This window comes from Ahaetulla prasina, chromosome 7 (assembly GCF_028640845.1).
Source record: "Ahaetulla prasina isolate Xishuangbanna chromosome 7, ASM2864084v1, whole genome shotgun sequence".
Classification (NCBI taxonomy): Eukaryota; Metazoa; Chordata; class Lepidosauria; order Squamata; family Colubridae; genus Ahaetulla; species Ahaetulla prasina.
Genome location: NC_080545.1, coordinates 65,315,374 through 65,341,371, shown reverse-complemented (window position 1 = coordinate 65,341,371; position 25,998 = coordinate 65,315,374). Strand labels below are relative to the sequence as shown.

General features: G+C 37.0%; 1 protein-coding gene across 3 annotated transcripts; it reads left to right on the top strand.

The window, feature by feature from the left end:
• Positions 1 to 179: 179 nt before the first annotated feature.
• SEPTIN3 (septin 3) lies at positions 180 to 25,958 on the top strand. 3 transcript variants are annotated; one of them, XM_058191878.1, is made up of 11 exons: positions 180 to 406; positions 2,133 to 3,048; positions 8,980 to 9,171; positions 11,027 to 11,155; positions 16,033 to 16,114; positions 21,279 to 21,416; positions 22,272 to 22,389; positions 22,515 to 22,610; positions 23,281 to 23,377; positions 24,749 to 24,800; positions 25,819 to 25,958. In XM_058191878.1, the coding sequence occupies exons 2-11, from the start codon at positions 2,157 to 2,159 to the stop codon at positions 25,952 to 25,954; spliced, it is 1,932 nt and encodes a 643-aa protein (XP_058047861.1). In that variant the 5' UTR covers positions 180 to 406; positions 2,133 to 2,156; the 3' UTR covers positions 25,955 to 25,958. The 3 variants fall into 3 exon arrangements, with proteins under 3 accessions (XP_058047861.1, XP_058047859.1, XP_058047862.1); XM_058191876.1 differs by having other exon boundaries at positions 23,278 to 23,377; XM_058191879.1 differs by lacking the exons at positions 180 to 406; positions 2,133 to 3,048 and adding an exon at positions 5,106 to 5,519 and having other exon boundaries at positions 23,278 to 23,377.
• Positions 25,959 to 25,998: the final 40 nt, after the last annotated feature.

Below are 25,998 nucleotides of genomic sequence, written 5' to 3'. Positions count from 1 at the left end.
GCTTATATGCACTGAGATCTTCAGAACGTACTTCTTTCCTTTTCACAATTTCCAATTCAAAGCTGTTTATGAGTGCTCTCATTCAAAGCCTGTGCCCACTCCTTGCCTCTGCATCCAGCAAAGTGCTGCTCCAAGCACCCCAGATGCTCTTTCTCCCACTTCAAGAGAATGAGAAAACACTCCACAGCTAAAAGAGGATACAGTAGGCAGAGAAAGAGAAGAGCAAAACATTTAAAGAAGGACAAACATATTCTTCATGGCATCCAGAAGGTTTGGATGTCTTAGGGTTAAGATGCCTTGTTAAAGCTGATGTAAACATCTTTATGGGATCCTTTGCAATCTATGAAAGACTGTTTTGGGATGTTCCTGATGAGCATCCAGCTGCTTTCTGCCCTTACATTGCCAGGTAAGCACTCATCATTCTCTTTCAGTATAAGAATCCTTTGAAAAAATAAGAAATGTTTGGTCAGAATGGCCAAGCTATATCTTAGACCGGAGAGCTTTTAAGAGGACCGAGAGATTATTTCTTTCAAAGGCTTACAGCAGCATTCCCAATCAGGTGTTCTTCAAAAGCCCTGGGACTAAAACTTAATGGAATTTTGGAAGATACGGTAAAAGTCTTCACACTCACCGCTAATCAAATAAAAATTATAAAAGTCTATCAAAAGATCACTAAGCCTGTTGATCAGAAACACAATTAGGATGAGTGACAACCAGGAACTGTATTTCTTGTTTTTTAATAGTAATTTTATTAAAGAATACAATTTACAACATTAAAAAATTAATACAAATTTAAAAAGAAAAAGAAAAAAATAGAAGATTCAGGAAAGAAAAGGATAAATAGAAAGTAAAATTGAGAAAGAATAAATAAGAATATAGTAAAGTGAAAGAAAATAAATATATAAAGAAGTGACAAGTGACAATTCATCACAAGTAAAAACTATTTTAGTAACTTAGCACTTTCTCTTAAAATTCAACAAAATGATCCATTTTCCCCATTAAAAAAAAGTAAAGGCATCCCCATGGATTTTACTCCACTAGTCATTGCCAGCTATAATTGCCGACTTTTCCCCATATTTTCCCCCCATATCTTTTATCTACAAATATGTCCATAACGTCATTTTAGTCCTGATATTAGCAAAAGTCCATTAAAAATTATCAGAGATAGCTGAATATATATATTATAACCTTGATCAATAAACCAACTTTATAGTCCTTTTTATTTCTAACAATATTGATCTATAGTCCTTTCAAATAGCATTCTAGAACTTGATTTCTTTTTGTTTTTTTTTCTTTGTCTCTTTTCAGAAAATTGCTCAAAATTTTAACAAGTCTCTTGTAAGTTCAATATGGGGAAGTTATCCATATCACTCTTTTTATTTGTTTATTCCTTTTAATTATTAAGACATCATCTAATCTCATTGTATACCCAATGTAGTATTTCCCCCCCAATATTCTTGTAACCTGTCTTTTTTAAACTCAATTTCAGAACAGTCTGTCTTGTCTGATAAATTTGTTCTTCCATAACATTTTTTAAACACAGTTTATTTGTAATGGCATACCCTCTTAAAAATAACTTTATTTATTTACTTATTTGTTAAATTTTTATGCTGTCAATCTCCCCTGTACAATAACTCTGGGCAGCTTCTGACTAAACTTTTTAAAAAAAAACTTCTGGGTCCATTGTTCAAAAATATCCTTCAACATGTACAACGATAAAATATTTTGTTTCATTCTGTATGACTAAGTCGAGTGAGTATTCTCCTTTAATTGTAATCTTCTAGTTCCTTCTAATATCCCAGTTTTTAAAAACCTCATCTCTTTTTTAAGATTTCAAAGTATTTCCCATAGCAAGATTCTTAAAATCCAAAATTTTATTTCAAATTTATCTGGACCCTTAGTCCATTTGTAACTTTATAAAATCAAAGCTTTAATTTGCTGTTTATTCCAGGAAAAAAAATTGCTTTTAACACTTAAACTTTTATTCAAAACTTCTTTCACTAGGGATTGAAGGAAACTCTTCCAGTGCTGTAAAACTTGTTGATCTATTGTTCCTAATAGCTGAAAAGCAGTTAAAAGCAACTTTAACTTCTTTCATTTCTTTAATCTTTCTCTTGCTTTTATTTCATTAGGAAAAACAAAGGCAACCACTAGTCATGATGGATAAAGGTTGTACTCCCTCCCCACACAGGATCCGAAGGTGTATCCCAGTCTTAGGTGCCTCCTCTCATTGCAACAGCATTCCAGGATGTTCAGCTCACTCACCTGTTAACCCTAGCTTGAAAAAGAAGTCCTTATTCGTTCAAGGTTCTCCCAAACAGACTCTTCTGGCTAAAGGCAAAGGGATTCCCAGACCTGCTTCTAAGCTTCTTTCTCCTAAATCTCCAGGGAACCATGATGCTCAGGTTTCATGTCCTCCTCCCACTAGATACCAGTCACTTCAGCAGACAGCAGCTAATGGTTTGGAACAACAGAAACTCAGCTCCATATCTTTTACTTTTCATCAAAGCAACAGCATTCCTCCAACCAGCCGGCAACTCATTTGGCATCCCATGGCAAGAAGAGAATTCCAGAAGGTATCTTCAATGGAGGAAACACCAGGGAGGTTCAAGAAACAGCCTTTGCCATGTCCTCAGCTGTTATCTGGACCACAAACCTTGCCAGAGAGTACAGTTGAGTTCATTCCTGATGTACAAGTCAACTCCTCTCTTGACGATGCAATCCAGATTTCAGAGACAGAAACATCAGATTCGGTGAAAAAAAAAGGCTTTGATAGCTTGCCATCATGTCAGGGACATACCCAAGCCATGGGAAAGGATCTCATGAATTCTACCCTGGTAGAAGCTGTACATGAAGCCCAGATTTCCATGGCCAGAAATGGCATTCCAAGAGTTACACTCTGGGGCTTATCAGGGCCTGTTAAGATACTCCCTTCCTTTCCTCAGGAGTGTCCTGAAGAGCAAGCTGGTATGGACCACTCTTTTATGAAAAATCCTACAACCATTTCTGTGGTAAATGCAACTGAGTCAGAATGCAAATCCCAAACTGGTAAGTGCTGCTACATATTATTGTATATATACAGTATATGAAATCAATGGTTGTAGCTCTCAGTTAATAATGGCATATATATAATGTATGGATTGCATGTTCCATGAAACTGTATTCTGACTGAATAATGTTTTATTATCTCAGAGCAGTAGCTCTGCAGAAATATAAAATCAGATCCAATTCATATACAAGAGTTATCTGTGTCATTGTTTTGTTTTGTTTTTCATATTACAGGTAGTCCTCGACATACAACCACAATTAAGCCCAAAACTGTGGTCATAAGTCGAGGACCATCTATATAGAAAAAGACAGACAATATAAGAACATAGCATTCTAAAGTGGTTTAAAAATATAAGCAATAAGTATGTAGCATGTATAAACTGGCATGCTCCAACTTTCTGCCCTCCAGATAAGTTGAACCCCCAGTCTAGAATTTCAGTCAATGTAGAAAGTCTATTGAAATCCATATGCAGACCAAACTTAACAGTTAATCACATTGCAGCAAATCAATGATTTAATCACTACACTCACATCAGACTGGTTCTTTATTTCATCTGATACTTTTACGCTACTCAATATCATTTCAACTGAAGTGACTGTACTGTCATATAGTGCTGTACTGTTAAGTGACAATAGCCATTTCTAAGAGACCACTGATTAGGGAGCAGAATAGATATTTCTCCAATTGGCTGTGAACACAGTAAGTGATTGGTTCACCTATGAGAGCCTGAGCTTATTGAAGGAAGGGTCATAATACATCTGTGAACATTTGTTCACGTTCCAGATTAGACAGTGTAGCACAGATAATAGAATCTGCCTGATCTAAAACAATTGGTCCATCTAACTCAGTCTTGTCTATAGCAGCTTTCTTCTACTTGTTCTTTTCCTCATATATTTCAAGTTTTTCAAATAATATGGAGAACATTAGCTAGGAATGTCAGAAATAGTAACTGTTGAAACCTAGGTTTTTTTTTTCCATTTCACTTTGTCACAACAGTATATACAAACATCGAATAAAACAACACATCATATAAGAAAAATATATATATAATCAAAAGAATGCAATAACTATGTTAATTTGATATAATGAAAGGGAACAATAGGACAGGAACAAATAGGACAGTTGAAGAAAATTGTGCTGACTGGTAGTTGTTTTTCAACACCACAGACTCCAGGAGGTCTCTTTTTCATTCTAAATAGGAATTCCAACAGCTGGATCTGAAAACTGTTGCACCCTGACATGCACTCTACTTAATAGTCAGATATAGTTTCATAAGATATAGCTTATGGGCATCAGATATCATATATATATATATGCTTATACCGTTATATACTATATAACCTTTCTGTATGATACTTACATATATTGTTGTGACAAAAATAAATAAATAAAATATGTGAGATTTTCAAATACACATGTTAACATAAAGTCATGCCTGCTCATGAAATTCAGACGTATATAAATTTCACGTGAAGCAATATATACTGTATGTGTTTTGTAGAGTTTATCTTGGATCAGAGTATTTCCCATTGCAAATAGGTCTCTGCATATTGTCAAAGTAACTACAGATGCCAGATATGGAAATGTTTTTTCCTAAGGCATTTATGCTTACCATGACAACTGTGCAAATTCACATACATGATTAGATGCCTACAAACACATGGAGACGCACCAGTGTGCATTACTCAGTGACACAAAGGCAGATTTCTCTCTGCCTGCATCATAGCTGACATATACCATGTCTTGCCATACGGTAGCTTATTACCTCTTGTTGTTGCCAGCATCTTGTGACGATGAGTAGATGCAAAATGTCACAAGATTTATCATAACCTCCTTGAAAGGAAGTGCCAAGATGAAAATCCATGAATACTTAGATGTGAAATCTATTTCCTCTTTTCCTTAAATGTGAATGCTATGATTGATGAAGGGGTTAATGATCCTCATACGTTAACTAGTGTCTGCCTCTAGAGATGTTCGACAAACAAAGCCATATGAATGCTGCCTGGGAACAGAGAGAAGGAAGGAGGGTGTTGAGACCAGGCAGAGAAGGAAACATTTATATATGTGATGGGGAGGGGACATGTTCCAGGCTACTGCTAACCCTCATATCCCAGCAGCACCTCCCTTCAGAAGCCAGTGCACAATTTAATGCACATCAATCCAATCAAGGTCTCCCAGATGCTTGAATGATAATGCTCTGGATCCTGGGAAGAGAGAAAGGCAGAGTGTGGGGGAGATTTTGCAGCGATGTTTAATATTCAGATCACGTGATCGTGGTAACAGCAGTAGCAGCAGCATCTTTTGCTTATCTGAAATATCCATTGGAGAAGAAAAGAAAGAGGGGTACAGGCACTTACGGAAAAAACAAAGACGACCAGAATCTCATAGGTGCCTGTGGGGCAGGAAAAAGTCAGGAGAAACCCCACCCAAAGGTTCACAGCCAGAGACAAAGAAAGATTCATGTTCAAAGGTAGGTGGTTCCTGCAGGGGTTTGCACGCTGTTTCTGGATCTGGCTGAGCTCAGAGATGCAGGAAGGGATGCTGTGCTCTTGCATGCACTCTCGGCTCAACTGTGCATTTGGGTTTGGAATGGAGATTGAGCGCTGCTTTAATTCAAGGCTCCCCGGAGAAGCCTGCCAAAAGGAGATGCTACATTTCTTGTTCATCTTTTCCATCTGGTATCAAGAGGGAAGCAGGAGCAGCCGCCTGCTGCTGCTGAGCATCAGACACTGAGGCTTTTGTGAAGGAGGGCATTCATTCATCCCAGCTGGCCCAGGGGTGTGAATATCAGTTTGCAGCTGCAGCTAACATTTGAACTCACATAAGAATTCTCAAGGAATTGAGCCTAGAACAGGGATAGAGGGATGGTAAGGAGGAACCTTCAGCGTGGCAAAATGTATTGGTCTATGGCTGTTTGGTAGGTAATTGTGGATGACAGACTGGTGTGACTTAGAATGCTGGGCAACAACTCTGGATCAAAGAAAAGGGGGGGAAAGGGGTGTGATAGGATTGGGGTTGAATAACAGGAACAGAACGTCCATACATTAGCAGAGGAGAAAGAATAGGAGGGATAATAGATGAGCAAATACAAAGAACTCTTCAGACTAAGGCAGTTTTTCCAAAACTAAAACCATCCAAGTCAGCTGAACTAACACTTCCTACCCTCCCCATTCATTGTGGTTCTTCTGGCTAGGAATGATGGAAGTTGTAGTACTGTATATCTGGAGAAGACACCAGATTAGGGAAGCTGGAGAAAGAACTATGACTGGTATTAATAAGTAGTTGCAGATATTTTATGGTAATTTGAAATATGCTGAGGGGGAAACCTGCTTTTAATTTACACCATCATAGGCAAAGAAACACAGTAAACCATCTCACACTAATCAGCACTCCATCCTAGGCAGTGCACTGACCTCATTGGGTATCTAGCATGGATGGATTTTTCCCCTTTACACTGAAAGAAAAAGACGGAACCAGTCTTTTTGCAGTATATAAAAATGTATTCACAGAACTATGGCACAAGTCTTTTCCTACATTTCAACATAGCTTCAATATAGTATGAAAAAAGAAAGGAGACTAACTGTTGGCAGAATCAGCTCCTGTTTCAAAAGCTCAAACAGGCTAAGACAGAGACAGCCATCTGTTATAGATATCTGAGGGAATGAAGCCCACTGTGTTTCAGAAGACTTACTTTTGCAATGGCATGAATAAGACTGTGCAGTGATTTCTTTAATAATTTAAAAATAGAAGTCAATATTCAGATCTCCCGAGAAGCCATGTGAAGGGATTACTCGCAATATAAAAGATTCTGCAAAGCTCAGGATCCCTTTTTTAAAAAATCCAATAGCTTTGAAACCTTAGTCCTGAGCATTTGGGAAGTAACAAGAGTTTTGATTTCATCTGTTTCTCTTATAAAAATGAGTTTGTGACCTACTTGAAAAGAGTTTCTTCTAAAATCTACATGTTTTTTGCATTACATAGAAATTTTAAAAATAGTTTCTCAGTTCTGGACTGTTTTAGATTAGACTTTCTGTTAATAAAAGTGGCTTCCCCTGGTGTGAGTACTTTCTTCCCTCTGACATGAAGTATCCAGTTAGAAGACAAAGGAGAGATGGGAAGATGGAAGTGGGAAAGAGGAGAAAGAGAAAGCAACTTCATAATATGCTTTGATTGGTAGCAGTGGGAGTAGTTGGAAGCACTTTTGGAAAACTCTGTTATCTTGTGACTCTTTAGTTGCCTATGATAGAGTTTTTAAAGACTGACAATTAGAAAACCATAAGGAAATAATCTAAGTATCAAAAGCTTGGTTCCTGGGATATATTCAATTTCCTTTTGAGTTCCTATATGTGAAGATTTCCACACACTTCAAGAAAAATGGCATATTGTCTATGCTCTACTTTCTGAAGCTACTCAGGCAAAAGCCAAGAGGAGAAAATAACACTTTCCATGTATATGTGAGACAGTAGATGTTACAGATAGATGGGAGGGAGGGAAGATGGGAGGGAGAGAGAGAGAGATGAGATGAGATGAGATAGATGGATGGATGGATGGATGGATAGATAAATAGATAGACAGACAGAGAGAGAGAGAGATAGAATAGACAGACAGACAGACAGACACTAATTTAAGTTTGGCAACAACTCCACTGTGTGATTTCCAAGGGTTTGGAGAAACTGAACTGAATAAGTATTTTGTTCTAAAGACAAATATTTAAATGTATTATGCCTATGCAAGACAAGCATATGACATGCTGTACTTATATAAATTTGAATAAACTAAACTAAACTAAACTAAACTAACTTCCAAGAACTAAGCTGTGATGGCAGGGGGAGGAAGCAAGACAGTGCCATGACTATCAGCATAGTTAACTGGAGCTGCCATCAATTTTTTGATCCTGCCCCACCAGTCCCAACCCTACGGGTGCTCTTGGTGTTCTCAATAAAAAAATGATTAAGAAAAAGTTCTCTAATAACCCACAAATTATATCACAAACTGAGATTGGGAAATGATAAATAAAAATTCCAGTTCTGTTTGGCTAGCTCAGTTTGGCTCCCACATCTACAGATTCTTTTCTATAGAAAAATAAAGTCTGACATAAGTCTTAAACAACATTACCCATTTATTGAAGCAGGGCTGGAGATTCAGTGGAAATGGCAGTTGAAAATAATAGGAAAAAGAATTATTCAGAGGAGGAATGTTCCTGTCAATGAATGATAAACGAAGCTTAGATAATGTTTTGGATCTTTTTCAGTCTTTCAGATACATTGCCCTGCAAGTCCCATAACTCCCAGAAAAGAATAATAAATTGGGAAATAGCATGGCCATTTTAATCCAAACAATCCAAGGGAATCAAGTAGAGGTAGCCGATCAATCCAAATAATTATTTTTAATAGAGTAGTAGTAGTAATAGTAGTAGTAGTAGTAGTAGTAGTAGTAGTAGTAGTAGTAGTAGTAGAACAGGGTGGCTCATATGGTAAGGACACTGGTCTGATGATCAGCAGGTTAGTGTTTAAGACCCAGTTGCTGACGTATGGCAGTGTGAGCTCCAGTCATTCGTTCCAGTTCCTGCCGACCCAGCAGTTCAAAAGTGGGCAACTACGAGTAGATATTTAATACCACTTCAGTGGGCAATTTAATGGGGACATGAAAAGAGCCCCCACAGTGAAGTCAAATTCAGTAGGTGAACTGAACAGCACTATTTGAATTGGCAGTTAATGTACAGCAGAAAAAAAGACAGGTGGAAATTGCCTTCCTGATGACCTGGGTCAGGCAGAGGGCAGTCTTAAAGTTGTGCTCCTGCAAAATATGTCAATGGCCCATACTCAAGACAAAGCAAACTGGTCAGGAATATCAACCCTAGGAACTGGTGCTTATTATATTCAATTTGCTTCTGGCACATAATTTAATTTTTATTTTCCTTCCATCTGTAGGTTCAGCAGATACCAAATCTGAAGCAGTTATGTCTGAACTGGTACCAGAGCCACGGCAAAAGCCAGTAGTACCAATGAAACCTGTCAGTATTAATTCCAACTTACTGGGTTATATTGGAATCGACACTATCATAGAGCAAATGCGGAAGAAGACTATGAAAACCGGATTTGACTTCAACATCATGGTTGTAGGTAGGAAAGATTGGTTCACAGGCTTGAGGTAGGAAAGACTTCAACCAGGTACTCTCTTTGAGGTTGCCTGGCAGCATTGCCTACAAGCATGACTATTTCCTTGAGGCTCTACTTCTGCTCCCGATTACCTGATACCAAACAAGTATCTCATCCTAAATAGTTCTTTCTTTTGACCTAGCAATCAGTAACCAAGCTTAAACCAGCCTCTGCCTGGATGAATATCCTCCAAACATATGGCTGCATCCACATGACAGTTTTAAACTGCTTGTCTCTCTGCTTAAACCAGTTGGACATGACATTGACAAGAGTGTTGGCCAGGGCAGGGGTCTTCAACCTTGGCAACTTTAAGACTTGTGGACTTCAACTCCCAGAGTTCCTCAGCCAGCAAAGATGGGAGTTGAAGTCCACAAGTCTTAAAGACCCCTGGGCCAGGCAATAATCACAGACCCTGATTGATGCTTGCTTCTTCCCCCCAGGAGAAGCAATCCCCCAATGCCAGGAAAGCAAACATCTTTACTTTTGGGGGGAGGAGTTTAAAGACAATGTGTTTTTTATCTGAGCTGCCTCTGTTGATTCCTTCTTGTGCTTGACATTTTCTCATCCAGCACACAATGATTTCAGTTTTACTGTTCTTCCTGACACTTATGCCAGAAGAAGAACGTGGCAGAACATTTGTCAACTTCACCTGATTAAAGAAAAGGAAATTGTACAAAACAAAAACACAATATCAGACCACTCCAGTCTTTGGGTACATTCGTTAAGCAGCCCAGCATTTTACAGTCCATCAGTGAAAATCCTTTCAGAATAGGGGGCAGCCTTGCGGCCAGGCTACCACGGACGTGGATATCAGTGAGCAGGAAAGAGGTCTTCCCACCAAAACACACGGTAGCCAACTGGAGCAGAAGTATTTGCCTACAGTGAAATGTTGTGCTGCAGAGGGACAGTTCAAATCCACTTGTAGTGGCATAGAGAAAACACAACTTTTGTGGTATAGTTGCCTTCACAGTGGACTTGGACTGCTTGGACAAAGTTACCTGCTTCTGTCATCAAGAAAAAGCGGTGGGGGAGGAGGGAAAGCATTCTCACATCAGGGAAGGAGGGTGTGCAAATGAATTTTACAGCTCTTAAACTCCATAGCCATCATGGGCAACAGCAGTTCTGATTTCAGCATGACTAGAAGGTACCAAGTTGAGAAAAGCTGCCAGTGTTTGTTTATTAAAATCTACCCAATGGTCCTTTTTTCACTAGCAATTTACCATTCAGCGTTTACTGTGACAATTAAGCAGAGATCCTGCCATACAATGGGTTGTCTGGATTATGCACCCTTTTGCGTTCTTAGGGTTGATAACCAAGTTATTGTTTTCATATATTTCAGACAGATAGTTGGTTGAAATCTGATTAATGGTTCATATATCCAGTTGGCCGATAATTTAAGTAGAATGTAACTACATTTTTCCACATGTTCAGAATATACCCCTAATCACATATTGCAATAATGGTCATTTACATGAGATAAGCAGCTATATAAATTTTGTGTGTGTGTATGTGTGTTTGTATTCTTAGGCTCATTGGCGTGACCTAACTGACCTAAATAGATAAATCTGTTCTTATAGGAAGGATTGATGAAAGATTATTATTATTTTAACTCAGGGCTGAGACAAGATACAGCCTATGTTGTGCAATCAATGAGGAACATTGGGATTGATGGGTGTATACTCTGCAAGTGAAGAAAGGACCTCCCTGAGAGGATTTGATAGTCAAAGCTGTAATAATAAACAAACAAATAAACAAATACAATAGCAATTTAAATTAGTCAAACACCAATTTTGTATTGTTTGTATCTTGTTTCCCCTAGGCCAAAGTGGACTTGGAAAATCAACACTTGTAAACACCCTCTTCAAATCCCAAGTAAGCAGGAAATCTTCAGGCTGGAACCGTGAAGAGAAGATCCCCAAGACTGTAGAGATCAAGGCTATTGGGCATGGTAAAAGCCAGTCCTTCCTAGTATGCAGATAAACTGTGGCTTATTGTGCCAGGCTTTTAAGCTTTTTCTTTATTATCTACAAAAGGAATTAGGGTCAGAGCAGCATGGCTTTCAAAAAAAGGGACTGAAATAGAACTGTTTGCCTTTTCTTCATCCAGTAATTTGGGTTCTGTCTCCCAGGAGAATGACAAGAATCTGAAAGAATTTGGCTGGTAGTCTGACAGACAAAACAGTATTTTTCCTGGGGTAGATATGCAATGGCAGAATTTTAAAATGTGAAAACCAAACCACCTACTTGCCAAAAGGAGACCTCACTGCACTTACTTCTCTTGCTCAATTACCTATAACATAAAACTCTAAGTAAAACAATCATACTTCCTGTGTCATTGACACAAAGGAAATATAATAATGTCAGGGACAGTGATGCTGTGATACTGGCCTTATCTCTTTGCTCCCATTTCTTAAGTAACACAGATTGGTATATATTACATTTGATTCCATTCTGTAGACACAGGTTTGAATATGTATGGGTGCTTCTGGAAAGAGTATATACAGCAGGGGTAAAATAAACCCACTTCAGACCAGATCATCTGATCCGGTAGCAATGGTGGCGGGTGGTTTGGACAATCGGTAGCAAAAATCCCTGCCCCGCCCCCGCCTCAGCGATCATCAGAGGGTTTTTTTTTACTTTTTTTTTTTTTATAAAAAAAGTTTTATTTTTACAATCTTATCAAATAATTCATCCAATGTACAGTTATATACAATTAGTCGGGCCTGCCCAGTCACCACCCCCCTTTTTAACCTTCTTCCCTCTTCTACCTTCTTTTACTTTCCAAACCTTCCTCTCCTTCTCTTATCTACCTCCTCTCCTCCCTCCACCCTACACTCTTCTCCCTCTTCTACCCCTCTTCCTTCCTCTTCTCCTTTTTCCTACCTCCTACTCTCTCTTTTTTCCCTCCCCACCGTTCTAAAATGGCAACTGGTCAGACCCGACCCTACATTAATTATATTTATACATCTTCAATAATCCCTGTACATTAACCATCACTCCATCACTAACCTCAACCCCCCAATTCCCTTCCCCTTTACCCCCCACCCCCCACCCCGACTTCACAGAACAAAATGCAAGGTATCAAAACTATCAATCATAATCTAAAATAATTCCTAAATTATAATCTCTAGTCTCCACACGCTTATTCACACTCTCAATTCCCCTCTCCTTCAAAAATATATCTAATACAAATTATTTCCTAAATTTACTCATATGCTATTTGATATTTTTTTATCTGATACTTATTTTGAATATAATCAATCCACATTTTCCATTCTAAAATATATTTTTCTTGTGTATAGTCTTTCAAGTAAGCAGAGATTTTTGCCATTTCTGCCAGATTTGATACTTTAAGAGTCCATTCTTCAATTGTAGGTAATTCTTCTTTCTTCCAATATTGAGCAATCAAAAGTCTTGCGGCTGTTATTAAGTTCAGAATCAATTTAGTCTCTATAGCTGTACAATCCATAATTATTCCTAGTAAAAAGAACTGCGGGGTAAACTTAATCTTCTTTTCAAAATATTCTGCATGATCCACCATACTTTAATCCAAAATGCTTTAACTTTTTTGCAAGTCCACCATATATGATAATAAGTAGCATCTTCACAATCACATCTCCAGCATTTAGCCTGTACATTAGGATACATACATGACAATTTTTTGGGGTCTAAATGCCATCTATAAAACATCTTATAAAAATTTTCTCTCATATTTTGCGCTTGTGTAAATTTAACATTCCTCACCCAAATTCTTTCCCAAGTTTCCAACATTATTGGTTGCTGAAAATTTTGTGCCCACTTAATCATACAATCCTTAACCAAATCAGTCTCTGAATCTATTTCTACTAATACATTATACAACCTCTTAATATGCTGTTGACCTTGATCTCTCATTTGTTTTAACAAATTATCCTCAATTTGCTTAACACCTATTTTTGATCTAATTTCCATCTAGCTTGTAGTTGTCCATATTGGAACCATGTATAATTTTTCCCTTCTTCCCCCATCTTTTCTCTAGATTTTAATTGTAACTCCCCCTTTTCCATACAAAGAAGTTCTTTATAAGTAACTACCTCCATCTTTTGATATATATTTATATTTTCTATCATGTGTCTCGGTTTGCCCATATTGGAATCTTTCCATCTAATTTGTATTGATATTTCCTCCAAACCCTCAATAATGCATTTCTAATTATATTATTTTTAAATATTTTATCAACTTTCTTATCATATAATAAATAGGCATGCCACCCATATAACAAACCATAACCTTCTATATTCAGAACTCTTTCCTCAGTTAAATTAATCCAATCAGTAATTAATGATAAAACAACTGCTTCATAATACAATTTTAAATTAGGCATTTTAAGACCCCCCTTTCCCTTATATCCTGCATTACTTTTAATTTTATTCTTGGTTTTTTGCCCATCCATACAAATTTACTAATCCCCTTTTGCCATTCCTGTAATTTAATATCATTCTTAAACACCGGTATCATTTGAAACAAAACAAAAACCTGGGCAAAACATTCATTTTTATAGCCGCTTATTCTTCCCAGCAAAGATAGTTGTAACTTCTTCCAACTCTCCATTTCTTTCCATACCTTCTGCCACAATACCTCATAATTATTTTTGTATAATTTAACATTTGAAGCTGTAATATATATTCCTAAATATTTAACCTTTTTAACGATTTCAAAACCTGAAGTTCTTTCTAATTCTTCTTTTGTTGTATATTCATATTTTTAGTTATCATCTTTGTCTTTTGCTGATTCACCTTAAATCCAGATACTTTACCATACTGACCAATTATATCTTTTAAACCAGTTACTGAGTATATTGGTTGAGATACAGTAACAACCAGGTCATCTGCAAAAGCTCTTAATCTATAATCTTGATGTTTAACTCTAATTCCCTTTATTCGATCGGAACCACGTATGTTATTCAGAAGAATTTCTAAAGTTAAAATAAAAGTAATGGGGACAAGGGACATCCCTGTCTCGTCCCTTTCTCAATTTTAAAAGTTTCTGTTAACCCACCATTTACTATTATTTGTGCTGTTTGCTTCTGATATATTGCTTTAATTGCACGAATAAAATAATCCCCAAATTGCATTTTTTCTATTACTTTAAACAAAAACTGCCAATCCAATCTATCAAAAGCTTTTTCAGCATCCAAAAAAAGGAATGCCGCTGATACTTGGTTGTTTCGTTCCAAATATTCAAGTAAATTTACGATTTGCCTCACATTATATCTCATCTGCCTACCCTTAATAAATCCTGACTGATCATTATGAATTATTTGATTCATCACTGGCATTAATCTATTAGCCAATATCTTGGTAAATATCTTGTAATCAGTATTTAAAAGTGATATAGGCCTATAATTCTCTGCTTTAATACCATCTCGATCTTCCTTCGGTATTAATGAAATAAAGGCTGTCCTCCATGAAGGGGGAACATCTCCTCCCATTTGAATTTTATTAAATAACTCTTTAAGTGGTTCAACCATCTCATTTTGTAAATTTTTATAATAAACAGCTGTTAAACCATCTGTTCCTGGTGCTTTACCGATTTTAAGTTGTTTAATTGCTAAGAAAATTTCCTCTGAAGTAATTAATTGATTCAATTCTTCTCTTTGATTTTCTGTAAGCTCACAAATATTTTGTTGTTGTAAATATCTTTCTATCTCTGTATCATCAACCATATCCCTAGAATATAACTTACTATAATACTCTAAAAATGCTTTTTTAATCAAGTTCTTTTGATAAACTTCCTTTATCAAGGAAGTTGATAGAGGTTTTTTTTTACTTTTAAAAGCATTTTTTCTTCAGCCAAAAAAATGCTTTTAAAAGTAAAAAAAAAAAAGCCTCTGATGATTGCGCAGCTCAGCTGGGATCGTCAGAACCCTCTAATAGCATTTTTTCTACAACCTCTCCGGCTGAAGAGATTGTTAAAAAAAGGCTTTTTTTCCTCTGGCGATCCCAGCTGAGGTGCCTGATCATCACAGGCTTTTAAAAGCATTTTTTTATAACCACTTTGGCCGAAGAGGTTGTAGAAAAAATGCTTTTAAAAGTTAAAAAAAAAAGTTGGCCACGCCCACCCAGTCACATTACCACCACCACCAAGCCACGCCCACAGAACCGGTAGTAACAAATTTTACATTTCATCCCTGATACACAGTATATGCAAAACTTTACCATCTTATGATATATTCCATATCTCCCTCTTTTATGCTCTATTATCACCATCACTAAACTTTCTGTTATTTTATGCAAAATGTTGTATGTCAAATAGTGTTACTGACACACCTTTGTTTCATTTGTGAAAGTGCCTACACTATACATTAATCACAATGGTGTAATTATTATATACTAGGAAACTTCCAGGGTAAAAGAAAATGGTCTAGGCCATAATGGAAAATCAGGCCAGGTTTATAGAAGCTTTGGAAGCACTCATATATCTGAAAGACCTCATTTATACATCTCTGAAAAGTTGGTCCAGTCTAGTATACCATCCCTGTTACTTATTCCACCTACCCTTGCAGGACCTATTCAGGAATGTACGGTATATAATCCTACATGAACATATCAAAATACTGAAATTGGTCCCTCAATATTATCTTGGAAATCAACTGTGTGATTGTTATCGGGGGGGGGGGGAGGGTTTGCCTAAGTACATACGACTTTTTACATACTGTAGTTGTGAAGAGATGGACATTCCGTATATGGATAAATGGAAGTGGGGGGGGGGAGAGGGAGATAGGGAGGAAGGGAGGGAGGGACAGTGATTACTTTTGAAGATGAGTAAAAGCAACATTTCCCCCCAGTTATTGAAGAATGTGGTGTCAAAATGAAGCTGACAGTTATTGACACACCTGGATTTGGTGACCAGATCAACAATGAAAATTGGTAAGTATTTTCATTTTTCATTGATTTTCTGTTTCACTCCAACTTTTCTTTTCTCCTCATATAAGTAGAGAAGTGGGTAGGCTTTAAATATAGTAGAATTCTCATTTGCAAATTCTGACTTCCTGCCAAGATGGCGCCGACGAAGGCTGCCTCGGTGAAATGCTCTCTAATTGTTTCTTTATTTCTAATTGTTCTCTGTGACTCACTACGGATTTCCTACTCACGAGACCATCTGCTAAAAATTAAGGATCATTTCTTTAAGGAGCAGCTTTCTTTGATCTCACCCCCGCCTGTCTTTACAAACACGGAGGAGATTCTAACACAGGAGGAGGCAATTCCCACAGAGCCATGGACTACTAAAAAAACCAAACAATGGAAGAGAAAGAAGAGAGGTAAACGATCTGGGATCTTAATCAGGCTAAGAAATCACATTAAAACTCCTCTGCCTTCAATTTTCCTAACAAATATACGCTCACTTGCAAATAAGATGGATGAAATACTCCTCTTAAACAAATACTATTCTGATTTTCGCAATTCAGCAGTCCTATGCTTCTCTGAAACCTGGTTAAATGAATCAATTGAAAATAGCAGCCTGAACATTTCAGGGTTTCAGATTGAACGATCAGACAGGATTCCAGAAATATCTGGTAAAAAGAAAGGAGGAGGCTTATGCCTATATATTAATAGAAACTGGTGTCAAGATTTTAAAATAATTTACAAATTCTGTGACAACAATTTAGAGACTCTAATTATCAACTGCAAACCTTACTATTTGCCTCGTGAATTTTCCTCATTTCTTCTAATTGCTGTTTATGTCCCACCACAAGCCTGTGTAAACAAGGCATTACGAACTCTAGCTGACCAAATCATGGAGGTTGAAGCCAAACACCCTGATTCACTGGCCATTATTTTGGGAGATCTAAACAAGGCAAACTTAAGGAAAGAGCTACCAAAATACTTTCAGCATGTCAATTGTCCCACCAGAGGCAAGAATACTCTAGACCATTGCTACACAACACTGAAAGATGCTTATCGGTCTTTACCACGTGCAGCTGTAGGACACTCTGATCATTGCATGATTCACCTTGTACCTGCTTACAGGCAAAGACTTAAAGCCACAAAACCAATAATTAAATCAGTGAAGACTTGGACGGAGGAATCAAAATTAAAGCTACAGGCATGTTTTGACTGCACTGATTGGAATATTTTTAAAAATACCTCTGCAGACCTGGATGAACTCACAGATACTGTAACATCATATGTCAGCTTCTGTGAAGACCTATGTGTACCTTCAAGAAACTTGCGAATATACAGTAACAACAAACCTTGGTTTACACCTAAACTTAAACAGCTACGACATTCCAAAGAGGAAGCCTACAGAAAAGGTGATAAAATGCTGTACAATCAGACCAGAAATGCACTAACAAGGGAGATCAGAGCAGCAAAAAGAAGCTACTCTGAAAAGCTAAAGAATCAGTTTTCAGCAAATGAACCAGCAAACATGTGGAAAACTCTTAAAAATATCACCGGCTATGGCAAACCTCCTTCCCAGGCTGAAGGTAATCAACAACTGGCAGATGACCTGAATGAGTTTTACTGCAGGTTTGAAAGGAAACTACAGCCACCTATCTCCACAACCCCCATCTCAGACACACCAACAACAGCCAAGCCTCCTACAACTGACCCCATTTCATTGGGTTCACAACCCCTAGTGATCACAGAAAAGGAAGTGCAGGACCTATTTCACAGACAAAAGCCAGGAAAAGCTCCAGGCCCAGACAAGATAACTCCTTCTTGCTTAAAAGTCTGTGCTGACCAATTGGCCCCATCTTCACCCATATTTTCAATAAATCACTAGAGATGTGTTATGTTCCTTCTTGCTTCAAACGCCTACCATCATCCCAGTGCCAAGAAGCCCACCATCAAGGAACTGAATGACTACAGACCAGTTGCTTTAACATCTGTAGTCATGAAAACCTTTGAAAGGCTAGTGCTTTCCTACCTGAAAACCATCACGGATCCGCTGTTAGACCCCTTGCAATTTGCATACCGAGCAAATAGATCAACAGATGATGCTGTTAATATGGCTCTGCACTACATCCTACAACATCTTGAGTCTCCAAAGACCTATGCAAGGGTCCTTTTTGTAGACTTTAGTTCAGCATTCAATACCATCATTCCAGACATTCTTCTAACTAAGCTAAACCAGCTACAGGTACCGGAACAGACTTGTAAGTGGATCACAAGCTTCCTAACAAACAGGAAGCAGCAGGTGAAGCTAAGCAAGATCACATCAAATACCTGTAAAATTAGCACAGGGGCCCCCCAAGGCTGTGTGCTCTCCCCACTTCTCTTCTCTCTGTATACCAATGACTGCATCTCCAATGATCTATCTGTTAAGCTACTGAAGTTCGCAGATGACACAACAGTGATTGGTCTCATTCGAGACAATGATGAATCCGCATATAGACGAGAGGTCGAACGACTAGCCTTGTGGTGCAACCAAAACAATCTGGAACTGAACACACTCAAAACCGTAGAAATGGTGGTAGACTTTAGGAGAAACCCTTCCATACTTCCACCTCTCACAATACTAGACAACACAGTATCAACAGTAGAAACCTTCAAATTTCTAGGTTCTATCATATCGCAAGATCTAAAATGGACAGCTAGCATCAAAAACGTCATCAAAGAATGTTCTTTCTGCGCCAACTCAGTAAGCTCAAACTGCCCAAGGAGCTGCTGATTCAGTTCTACAGAGGAATTATTGAGTCTGTCATTTGCACCTCTATAACTGTCTGGTTCAGTTCTGCAACCCAACAAGAAAAACACAGACTTCAGAGGATAATTAGAACTGCAGAAAAAATAATTGCTACCAACCTGCCTTCCATTGAGGACCTGTATACTGCACGAATCAAGAAGAGGGCCATGAAAATATTTACAGATTCCTCGCATCCTGGACATAAACTGTTTCAACTCCTACCCTCAAAACGACGCTATAGAGTACTGCACACCAGAACAACTAGACACAAGAACAGTTTTTTCCCGAAGGCCATCACTCTGCTAAACAAATAATTCCATCAACACTGTCAAACTCTTTACTGAATCTGCACTACTATTAATCGTCTCATAGTTCCCATCACCAATCTCTTTTCACTTATGACTGTATGACTATAACTTGTTGCTGGCAATCCTTATGATTTATATTGATATATTGACCATAAATTGTGTTGTAAATGTTGTACCTTGATGAACGTATCTTTTCTTTTATGTACACTGAGAGCATATGCACCAACACAAATTCCTTGTGTGTCCAATCACACTTGGCCAATAAAATTCTATTCTATTCTATTCTATTCTGATTAGTAGACACAGACACAAATATTTTCAGAAATAGCATAGAGAAATACAGTATCTTCCTTGTACTCCAAGTTACTTCAAACTATAGTTTTGATGATATGATGACATTTACTAAAGAAATGCCAACAGGAAAGTTTTAATCTAGGTAGTCCTTGACCTATGAGTGTTCATTTAACAATGGTTCAAAGTTATGACGCCTTCCGAAAAAATGATTTACAATCTCTCCTCAAATAACTGTTGCATCTCCCCTGCAGTCACATGATTACAATTCAGGCACTTGGCAACCAGCTGGCATTTACAATGGTTGTGGCATCCTATGGACACAATCATGATTTGCAACCTTCCCAGCTGACTAAATGGGGAAGTCAGATTTGCTTAATGATCATGTTTCATTTAACAACCACAGTAAAATGGTCATAAAATCAAGTCCGGTTCCAATTGTGGTTGTAAATCAAGGAGTATCTGTAATCTCATATTAAGAGTAAGTTATTTTTAACAACTGATTTACTGATCACAGCATGTTAATTTCCCCCTAATTGGTTGCACTAGTGGAATTACAGATCCCTTCAGTGTGGATTACTATGCTGCCAATATGAAGACCGGTTGGAAAACTGTTTATATTTTAAAGTTGTAGTGGCTTAGAGACTATTGGTATTTTTGAGGAAAAGTTCTACCACCATAAGCATCATTATGCTTATTGCACTGCTAAATGACAAATTGGACATGCTGCATGAAGGACCCTACTTCAATATGAAAAACATGTGTTACCCCAGAACCCCAAGCTATCAAAGCAATTTTGAATTTCCATCTTAACATACATGAAAATATCACAAATAATTTCAGAGAACATACAGAGAACAAATTTAGCATTAGTACATTTTAGCCATTTTGGCAATTTTATATAGATATTTATTTATTCCATGACCTATAAAATTATCCAGCTACTTTTGTTTTGTTGCTCATAAAGCATGATCTACTATATTTTATTCCATACATCAGAGGTGAAATGCTCCCGATTCGGACCGGATCACCTGATCTGGTAGCGATGCCAGCAAGTGGTTCGGAGAACCGGTAGCAAAAATCACTGCCCCCCCAATGCCCAGCTGAGCTGCACGATCATTGGCCGAAAAAATGCTTTTAAAAGTAAAAAAAAAAGCCTCTAATGATCCCAGGGCTCAGCTGGGATTGTCTGAACCTTTTAAAAGCATTTTTTCTCAACCTCTTCAGCCAAAGAGGCTGTAAAAAATGCTTTTAAAGAGTTCTGGCGATCAGGCAACACAGCTGGGATCGCCAGAGGAGCCTTTTAAAAAGCTCCTCTGGAGAACCCAGCTGAGTTGCATGATCATCAGAGGCTTTTAAAAGCATTTTTTTACAACCTCTTTGGCCAAAGGTTGTAGAAAAAATGCTTTTAAAAGTAAAAAAAAAAATTGGCCACACCCACCCAGTCACATTACCACCCCCCACCAAGCCACGCCCACATAACAAATTTTACATTTCACCCCTGCCATACATGATATATAAAGTACCTCAGTAATTTGTTATAATTGGGCAAATCTGGTGACACCATTACAAAATACAGAGATTCTAAAATCTAAATCTGAAATATTAGCAGGATCCCAATTTCAGTTTGCAATATCAGTTAAATCAGAATGTCAGATTATTAGGTTATAAAATAGACCCTGCCAAAAATCGTTTTGGTCTTGTAAAATTGCCTGTGGTTTGCTTCCTCTCCAAAACCTATTAGCCCATGTCAGAATATGAAGTGAAGGATTGTCTGTCTGCTTTTTCTCTTCTGCTTGCTTAGCTGGGAGCCCATTGAAAAATACATCAATGAGCAATATGAGAAATTCCTGAAGGAAGAGGTGAATATTGCCAGAAAGAAACGAATCCCAGATACAAGAGTCCACTGTTGCCTCTACTTTATCTCTCCCACAGGCCACTCGTATGTATTTCTCCTAGTTCTGGGGCTGGTCCACAGGAAGAGGTGGGGGGAACTGTCACTGATAGGTTTTATTAATGGAGGAAAAAATACTCTCTTGGGACTGACAGGATGCTAGAATAAATTACCCCTGTAATTTTCACAGCCAGCTAAAGTCATCTAGGTTACCACAGATTTCATGGTAATATTTCTTTCTGAGGGGTAATCTTCAGTCAAAGTAAAATCCATGCTTGAGATACGTTGCATCTCTATACTTAATTATGCATATGAAGATCTAGAAAAGCTATTCCTACTCATTATAATTATTGTGTGCAAGTTTCCAGGACAAAATATTTTAAGGCTGGTTCATATATGAAAATTTCAAAATTCAAGTGTACTGTAGGCGAACACAATGTTTCCAAATATTTAATATATATAAATGTATTAATATGTGTGATCACACAGATATAATTATTTTACCAGCTCTGTCTGTAGTCTTTAGTAACTGCTATCAGTTATGATTGCCAACAAGAGTTGTACTTGGCAAAACAGGCGTTTATGTAATCTTCATATTTAGCACTTTACCTCAAGGTGCCTGAGGTGCCTCTTGCTTATTTTCTATTCCTTGAAGTTTTTATGCTTAGAATTTATTTATTTTTTTCTTTCTCTGCCAGTCAAAGTGTGTTCCTGATGGCCATAAATTAATAGGAAAGGGTCTGGAGTCACAGATAAGCTAGTTTCCTGAATCTTAGCCCCCACTTTCCAAACTGGAGCTGAATACATTAAAGGAATAATTAATTTTATTAATTATTATTAAATTATTAAGATGCTTTACCATACAAAGATAGTTATAATTGTTTATTCATCTTCTTCCTGCAGTTTGCGACCTTTGGATATGGAATTTATGAAACATTTGAGCAAAATGGTAAATATTATTCCAGTTATTGCCAAGGCAGACACCATGACTCTGGAAGAAAAGATTGAGTTCAAACAGAGGGTGAGTGGGAAAGCTTGGGAAAGCTTCTAGCAAACCACACAATCCAGATTTTTTTCTGGATTGGGTCAGAAATGCTATCTGCTTGCATAGACTTTTCAACCTGAAATATTTTTTTTTTTAACCAGGTCCGTAAGGAACTAGAAGTAAATGGAATTGAATTTTATCCCCAGAAAGAGTTTGATGAAGACCTTGAAGACAAAGCAGAGAATGATAAAATCAGGGTGCGACGTTTATAATTCCAATTGACCTTTTTAGTAGGTTCTGAGGTAGTTTAATCTTATGTATATGGGTGTGTGTAGTTATTGAGAAGATATAAACTTTAAATTTTTATAAACTATTATTTCTACTAGAGATTAAAATTAGATCATATGTAGTTTTTAGAGACTGAATCCAAAGTTGGAATGTAAGGAATTTTTATCCTTACATACATTTGAAACTTATGCATTTAGTGAGGAAATATAATTTTTTAAATACATTTTTACAAACTTATTTAATTATTGTTAGTTTAGGCATATTTATGTGCTGCCTTTTTATTTCTTAAGATGCTTAAAGGAGTCATTAGTATTCAAATGTATTTTCCATTATACATTGCATGTACTATGTATAGATATACTGTACAGAGAGAGAAATTAGCAATGACAGCTCGTATACACAAATTATTTTATAAAGATACATGTGATACAAAGGTGAAATGGAAAGAACCAAATCTTGACTTAGTCATGAAAGTCAGCTGGATGATTTTAGGACAGTCACTCTCTCTCTTGGCCAAACACACCTCTGAGGAAATTAGGAGGTTGGATATGCTATTTGTAAAAATAATAAAGGTGGGAAACAAACAAATATATAATAAAATCAAAGAAGCAACTTAATTTCTATGTGTATTTTCAGCAGGAAAGTATGCCATTTGCTGTGGTGGGCAGTGACAAAGAATATCAAGTAAATGGGAAAAGAGTCTTAGGGAGAAAAACACCTTGGGGAGTCATTGAAGGTACATAAATAATTATTCTGTAATTTCATATTTAGATGTCACTATAATGCAAATGCTGATGGTAGCAGCCAGTCTGAAAATGGTACCAGTTGCATTTTTTGTGAAGATTCTTCACAAAAAGTCAATGACCTACAAACATGCACACTATGTTCCCCAACTTATTGAATTGGATTCATTAGTTATTTATGATTTGGATGAATATATTGAGGGGTGCTTACTTGAAATACTGAATCATACAATAGGAAAATATAGCAGTTATTTTCAAGGGTAAATTTTCTGTAAATAACTGGAGGCGGGGGGGGGGGGTGGAAAGGAAAAAGAGAAATCCCAGTAGATCAGTTTTTAATTTTAAATATACAAGGAAAATCTCAATTAATGAATAATAGTTTGATATTAACTTTTAAATATTTTAAGCACTAGGTAGGATAATATATGATAAATTCTAACACTCGGGAAGCTTTTTAAAATGTGACTCTTTCAGTCTGAATTAGGGCATAAAATGAGGACGGGTACCTGAGTAGATTACTTTTTTGCTTTGATGATATATGACACCATGATTTTACTAGAATATTAATGTTGATTGTAATTTTTGATGTTAACTTTTTATGCTTAGTGAATTTTGGCTTTGTGTTCATATGCTGTTGTTTATAAATCTCTTAAAACCACGTAACTGAATTTGACATAAAATAATTTCTAATAAGCGTTGTTAAAAGAATGAGAAAAGAATGTGGAAAGAGGCAAGTGAAGGTAAATTTCTCCTTCTCACAAATCTCTGCTCCACTTGCTTTCACTTGCTTTGTGGATATTTTTGGAACCTTTTGCACAGCAGCTCATATTACTCAGATGGTTTTCCCAATCATCAGAAAAAGTTTTTAATAAATCTGAGGGCAGAAGTTGGTTGAGAAAAGCATTTTTTTTCCTATTTTTGTTTTAGATCCAATCCTGACAGGGGTGAAAGATCAGGTCACTTGAGAAGGTTCAATTAAGCTGATTTATTGCTAAAAACCTATGCATAAGAATCTTATCAACTAACAGTCAGCACCTGGTTAGAGTTAGGTAAAATTCAATAGCACTTAAGGGGGCGGGGTTGAATTTAGTTCACTTGTGGCTATGGCTATGTAGTAATTCTAGTTTGAAAAGATTCTAACTCTGCCCCCAGGTTCTGCCATTCCCTCTCCTAAGGAATTCTTTTGAAATGTTTTATGGAATCCACTACCATTCAGATAATGTGAGAGACCTAAGAATGGCAAGATATCCTCTTACATTAGTGCTGCTTCAGGCAAGGATTAGCTTTCAAGATTTCCATTCAGTTTTGTGATTCTATTACTGTATTCTTATCTAAGGTATAATTGTAATTTCTTTTATTTACAGTGGAAAATCTCACCCATTGTGAATTTGCTCTACTAAGAGATTTTGTCATTAGGTGAGAATGACTTTTAAAGGTGTTGTCTATTTAACCAGAATAATTTACTGAAATAAACTGAAAAAATTAAATAGGCTATTGCCATACTATAGCATTAAATTGATCTTTGGGGAGGTCTACTGTAACTTCATAGGGATGCAGTGGCTCAGTGGCTAAGACACTGAGCTTGTCGATCAAAAGGTTGGCAGTTCAGGGGTTTGAATCCCTAGTGCTGTGTAACAGGGTGAGCTCCCATTACTTGTCCCTGCTTCTGCCAACCTAGTAGTTCAAAAGCATGTAAAAATGCAAGTAGAAAAATGGGGACCACCTTTGGTGGGAAGATAACAGCGCTCCATGCGCCTTCGGCATTTAGTTATGCCGGCCACATGACCATGGAGATGTCTTCAGACAGCGCTGGCTGTTCAGCTTTGAGACGGATATAAGCACTGTCCTCTAGAGTCGGGAATGACCAGCACATATGTGCAAGGGGAACCTTTACTGTTTACTGTAACTTTGAATATTTAAATGACTTATCATACTTCAAATACTATATTTCCAACAAAGAATTTACTAATATCCTCCCACTTTGCATAGGATGAGAACAAATCAAGTAATAAAAAAGAGAGGTGTAAATATTTCTTTTTTCTCATTTGCTCCCTATTGTTTATAGTTCATTAAGCTGGCTAGATTTTTCATGAGTACAGTATAGGACAAATTTAGAACAAACAAAATACTTCTTCAAATAATAGACACTTCAGAAATGTTCTGCCACAAGATGTGATAATGTCTTACAGTTATGGTTACAGTTCTAAAAAGAGTTATAGAAATTTATCAATCATATATTACAATCCTGAAAGATGAAAATGCAGGAAAATAGTCTTTAAAACAATTTAAATATAAAAGCTAATATTGTTGGATAATTTGACCATTTGCCAGATTATATAAATAACTAAATAGGAACATATGTGCTCTTGTATTTCTATGTTGTAACATGATACACTTTTTGTCTTCTTTCACCTTTTTTTCATTTGTTTTTTAGGACCCACCTTCAAGACCTAAAAGAAGTCACTCACAACATCCACTATGAAACTTACAGGGCGAAACGACTGAATGACAATGGGGGACTCCCCCCAGTGACCGTAGAGACAGAAGAAAATCATGAAAGCAATTTGTGAATGATCAATATTGTTATCATCTGTTGTTTCAGAAGCATATTAAC